Genomic DNA, 6019 nt, shown 5'->3' with positions numbered 1-6019 from the left:
AGGGGGAGGGAGGAAGGAAGGAAGGAAGGAAGGAAGGAAGGAAGGAAGGAAGGAAGGAAGGAAGGAAGGAAGGAAGGAAGAGAAGAAAAATTAAGAGTCTATTTGTTTTAACCTAATCCCTTCAGTATCTCTCATTCTTTATGAATACCAAATAAATATGAACAATGACTTGGTGAAAGTAAATTAATACTTTGAAAAGGGCCAAGGGTTATGTCACTGGACTTTACAATAATGGGCAATGATGCCCAGGATCTTTCTCCAGAAATATGCTTTTAAAAAAAGATTGAAAATATATGCATTTACAAGTGTCTCTATTAAAGACAGAAAAGAATAATTAGCAAAATTAGTAATAAATTATGATTAACAAATTACAAATTATGCTTCTTTCTAAATCTCTGTTTCTTAAACTATCTACTAAGTGTGTTCTTCCTTAAACTGTAAAAGCTTGGCAAAATTAGGTTTTAAGGTTCAAAATGAATATACAACCTGAATATTAAAGTCCAACCTAAAAAAAAATATCAGATAACTAGGTCAAATACCTTCCTCAGTTATGGTTAGAGAAAGAATTCATAATCAAACACAAGAAGTGACCACAAAAGAAAAAGGGAAATTTTCAATTAGATGAAATTAAAATGTTTTTGTAAAAAAAAATTAAAAAGTCAATGCAACAAGAACAAGGGAAACTGCTGATTGGGAAAGAAATTTTTGCATCAAATATTTCTAATAAGGATCTGCTAGCCAAGGTATATAGAGACATGCTACAAATGTATAAGACCAATCATCCCGTAATTAATGAAGAATAAAAGAATATGAATAGTTTTTAGAAGAATTAGGATAAGAAGAAAAATTGCTCCAAATCACTCATATTAAGGAAGACAGATCAAAACAACTCCATGATTTCAGCTCACATTCAGCAAATTAATAAAGATGACAAAAGGTAGAAATATACAATGCTGGAAGGACTTTGGAAAGACAAGTATATTAAAACACTTAATATAGTTGTAATTGGTCCTATTATTCAGGAAAACAATTTGGAATTAAGTTTTTTTAAAAAAGATTAAAATGTTCATACTCTTTGACTTGGAGATCTCATTGCTACGTATATATACCAAGAAGGTGAGAGACAGAAAAATAGCCTCATATTCACCAGAATATTCATAGCAGCAGCACTTTTGGTGAAAGCAAAGACTTATAAACAAAGTAGATGTCCACTGACTTGAGAATAACTAAACAAATTGGGTCACTTAATATAATGCAAGCTTTCTTGAAGAGTTATGCTTCTACTAACAGTGCTGCAAATTGCATAGAATTCATTCTTGAAATCCCATGCATAAGTCAAAAATTAACATGTTGTGATTGTTCACAGCAAAAAATAACGATGCTATTGGATGAGCAAGTCAGGGAACCACTCACATAATGGGACATTATTGTGCTGCAAGAAATGATGAACGTGAACAATTCAGAGAAATATGGGGAAGATTTCTATAAACTGATGTAGAACAACGTAAGCAGTGCCAAGAAAATAAGATATACAATGATTATAACAACATAAATAGGAAAACAACAAAACGGAACAGAACGATATATAATGATGGCCAAAGAAGTCCCTCAGTAGAAAATCTATCTTCCCTGCCTCCATTCTTTGCAAAGATAGGGACTATAGATATGGAGAGAAATCTGAATCAGACTCCGATGATGTGTTGGCTGACTTTGCTGAATTACTTTTAAATGTTTTGTTATAAGGGAAAGGCGTTCAGCAAAAATTTAATTAAAAATAAAATGAAGGAGTAAAGAAAAGAGGAGAATACTGATATTCTTCCTATTCTCTGACTGTCTGCTGGAATCCCAGACTCCTTTCAAGACTCAGTTTAGGTGCTGCCTCTGATACAGAAAACATTTCCAGATCTCCCCCTCTGGCAGGCTAGCGCTGTCCCTCCTCAAAATACCCTGAATTCATTTTGTCACATTCTGCGAATAATTACTTACATTCATGTCATTTCCCTTGTTAGAATTCTGTCTTGGTAGCCTATGTGTTTAGCATGATGCCTGGCACTGAGTGGCTACTTAATAAATGCTTACTAAGAAATGCTCTGACTCTGCCCAGAGATGATGGCTTCTTGGAGGGATGCTATACGGACAAAGCCCAAGTTCTATCAGGTCTGAACAAATTAGAAAGATTTCATTTTCATACTCTCTGAGTATGGGATCTAGCTCATTTCAGAGAAACTCAGCAAGTTCTCTGAGTGGCGAGTTTTTTACCATCATTTTAAGTGTATATTAATTTTAACCAGGTAGTAACAAAACTGCCTGGTTTGTGTCCATTTTCTTCACTGGGGTGTATGTGTGTGTGTGTGTGTGTGTGTGTGTGTGTGTGTGTGTGTGTGTGTGAGTTCTTATTTTTTAATGTTTTATTGCTGCCAGATAGCTAGATGATTCAGTGGACAGATAGCCAGGCCAAGAGACAGAAGGGTCCTGGGTTCAAATCTGACTTCAGACATTTCCTAGCTGTGTGACTATGGGTAAGTCACTTAACCCCAATTGCCTAGCCCTTATCACTCCTCTGCTTTGGAATCAATACTTAATATTAAGTATTAGGTGAGGGATTTTTAAAAAATGTTTATTGATGCTCTATTTGGGGGATTTCTATTCCTACCCAGGAACTCCCTCTCTCCAAAAGAATCCTTCCCCACATACACACATTCAAAACTAACAAAAACTACTATAGTCAAGCAAAACAAACAAAAATATTGGCCATGTCTGAAAATTGCCTAGGGCATGTCCAGTCTGTCCCTTTTCTTCTAAAGGATAGGAAGTATTGTTTCAGCATCAGCCTTCTCAAGTCATGATAGATCCGAATTCTGAAGGTTTTCTTTTCTTTTCTTTGGGAAACCCTTACCTTCTGTTTTAGAATCAAGAATATTCTAAGGCAAAAGAGAATTAAGGACAAGGTAAGTGGGGTTAAGTGAATGGCTCAGCGTCACATATCTAAGAAATATCTTGAGGCCACATTTGAACCCAGGACTAGACCTGGCTCTCAATTCACTGAGCCACCTACCTGTTCCCCACCTTCACTTATTCTTTTTTTATTATCATGCAAAACACGCTTCCATATTGGTCATTGTGGTAAGAGCAAACTCATACATAACTAGAACCCCAAAATAAAACCATAAATAATACACTGAGGTGAAAGACGACTCTGGAGGTGGGTAGCGTTCCCCATCAGAAGTCCTTCAGGATTGTCCCAGATCGTTGCATTGCTGAGAGTAGCCAAGCTTTCACAGATAATCATTGTCCAATATTGCTGTTACCGTATACAATGTTCTCCCTGTTCTGCTTATTCCGCCCTGCATCAGTTCCTGCACATCTTTCCAGCTCTTTCTGAAATCATCCTGCTTATCATTTCTTATAGCATAACAGTATTCCATCCCCAACATGTACCACAGTGCCTGGTACGTGGCGTGCCTTTAATAAATGTTTATTGACTCTGACATTGAGATTTTTATGGTTAAGCAAATAAAAGTAGCTTTAAATTTCACTTAATTCTATTTTTCCATCATAATAATAATGGATACTTATATGATTCTTTCAAGGTTTGCAAAGCATTTTCTCTATTATATCATCATACATTAGCTTCCCAACAGCCCTGTGAGGTAGGTTTATTTTTATGATTATATTATTATCCCCATTTTGCAAATGAGGGAAAAGAGGTTCAGAGATGAAGGTGACTCACCCATGGTCATAAGGGTTGGAGGTGGGTTTCAGCTCTGAGTCCAGCACTCTCCCTGCTTTGCCATAATACTACCCACTTGGGACACTACTTCTGACAAGTAAACATTATCAATATCCAATATCTAATATTAATATTTGAGGAGCAGCTAGATGGCCGCCCAGTGGCTAGAGAGCTGGACCTAGAGTCAGGAAGACTCATCTTCCTGAGTTTGAATCTGGCCTCAGATACTTACTAAGCTGGGTAACCTCAGGCAAGTTACCAAACCCTTTTTGCCTCGGTTTCCTCATCTGTCAAATGAGCTGGAGATGGAAATGGCAAACCACTCTGGGGTCTTTGCCAAGAAAATCCCAAATGGGGTCACAAAGAGTCAGGCCCAAATGAAAACAAATGAACAAGGCTAACTTCTACCTAAAGTCAAAGACCGGACAAACTATGAAATGCTTTTTAAAATCACTTTGGTAAATTTCTCCAAAGGAATTTTTACACAGCAGTAGCTGCCTATTTCTAGCTCAGAAAACACAGCTGGCATCCATGTAATAAAGATGAATTATTAAAGTGTATTATGTGTCATAATGTATTAAAAAGTGAAAACAAAGGGCCAAGTTTTTTTTTTTTTTCCTGAATTTACCTACAAAATGGCATCAAATGTTCTGCTAAAGAGGCGAGAGAGCATAAGCTAACTTACTCTGTTTAGGTATCTAAAACCAGTTCTGGGGTAGCAAATTTTCCTGAAGTAGATAGATCTGTGCTAATTCATCATGCTGTGTTATGTCCTTTGAGATAAGCACTATATAGGCTAATTTGGCCAAGAAACACTTTTAAAGTTCATTTGCGAAAAACTCCTAGTTATTCAATGTAAGGAATGAGCAGGGCGCTCTAGTAAATCAAAAATGGCCGTGTATGTATTACCATTTTAAAAGAAACTAAGCATAACAAAATATACTGTGAACCCAGGCATATCTATCAATCATTCAATCAATAAATAAATGTTGATGTACTGTACTTAGTACCCTCATCCCCTAACATGGGGGCATCATGAAGGGTCTTTGGAGCACATCCAGATGATGAGACATGGGGTCTGTAGCCTCCTTGAATTGGCTGTGTAATCAAAAAGGCTTCCTCATTAAGACTGGCAAGACTGAAATGGTCCTTCTTTCTTTCTCCAGCTCTTCCAGAGAGTATAGATCCCAATTCATGGACACCCTGAACTGAACTGGTGAAAGGGGAAGAACTTCCTTCCCCTACTCCCTCTTTTACCTTAACTCTGAGAAATGGACCTGGGAGGGTTTATTTTCATGAGTCTGTCACAGTTTCAGGTGCTGGTAGCAACCCACTCTGGCTCCTGGAGTTTGAGCCCCGATGACTCTCTTGCAACCAGGATTATAGGTTGGGAGGATGGTGTAGCCAGCTAGCACCCACACAACACACACACCTCACCCCAGCAGAGAAACCCTGAGAAGCCAGGGTGCCTGGGACTTAAGCCTGAAGGGAGTTTTGGACTTGGATCTGGGTCTATAAACTACAGGAATTGAGCTAAACTAAGAATGTAATCTCCTCAGAGACTAGAGCAGCTCTAAGAGGAGAAAAGGAGAGGTGAATTATGCCTCTATTAGGGAAAATTTTATTTTTTACTATATTTTGAATAATATTTAAAAAAGCTAAGCCAGTTGTTGGTGGCTAAATGGAACTAAGGTTCAAGGGACTTCTTCTACCCTTGGAGGAACACCATTGTGAAGACTGATGCCATTTTTAGAATCTAGAATCCCAAGCCCTCTTAAAGCTACCCTAGAACCCTTGGAGTGGAGTAAAAACTAACATGGCGGGCCTTCCAGGCAGTGAAGACCATATAACATACTCACACACCCACATACATCTTACCTTTATTCCAGATTCCATGAACACTTTGGCTATTATTGAACTAAATAATACTACATCAACTTGTTTAGGCTCTCTGTCATCTGGAAGGAGATGATATTCTATATGATAGAACCGTCGCATTTTTGAAAGTATGTCAGGTCTAATTCGTTTAATTTTGTCATGTGATATCTTCCCTTTAACACCTAAAAGACATGAGATAGATTTAGTAAATAAAAAGTAGTCAATACATTTACATTTCATGGGGATAAGATAGATTCATGGGGATAAGATAAGATTTCTTCTTGTGTTCAAAAGCCCACATATAGAAGGCAATCCTAAACATAAGTGATGTTGCTGGCCAAATCCAAATCTCTACTTCATCCTGCCATCTTTCTTGTTTTTTTCCCCTCTTTTCTCCCTCTTCATGTGAAT

General features: G+C 37.5%; 1 protein-coding gene across 1 annotated transcript in view; it reads right to left on the bottom strand.

Moving 5' to 3' along the window:
• CFAP92 (cilia and flagella associated protein 92 (putative)) overlaps positions 1-5728 on the bottom strand; it is a 71584-nt gene extending 65856 nt beyond the window's left edge. The window contains exon 1 of the mRNA XM_044676253.1: positions 5609-5728. Within this exon, the coding sequence (XP_044532188.1) occupies positions 5609-5728 (120 nt within the window). The remainder of the gene's footprint in view (positions 1-5608) is intronic.
• Positions 5729-6019: the final 291 nt, after the last annotated feature.

Source organism: Gracilinanus agilis, chromosome 1 (genome assembly GCF_016433145.1).
Source record: "Gracilinanus agilis isolate LMUSP501 chromosome 1, AgileGrace, whole genome shotgun sequence".
In the NCBI taxonomy this organism is placed as follows: Eukaryota; Metazoa; Chordata; class Mammalia; order Didelphimorphia; family Didelphidae; genus Gracilinanus; species Gracilinanus agilis.
The sequence above is the reverse complement of the archived record's forward strand: the minus strand, read 5'-3'. Positions and strand labels throughout refer to the sequence as shown.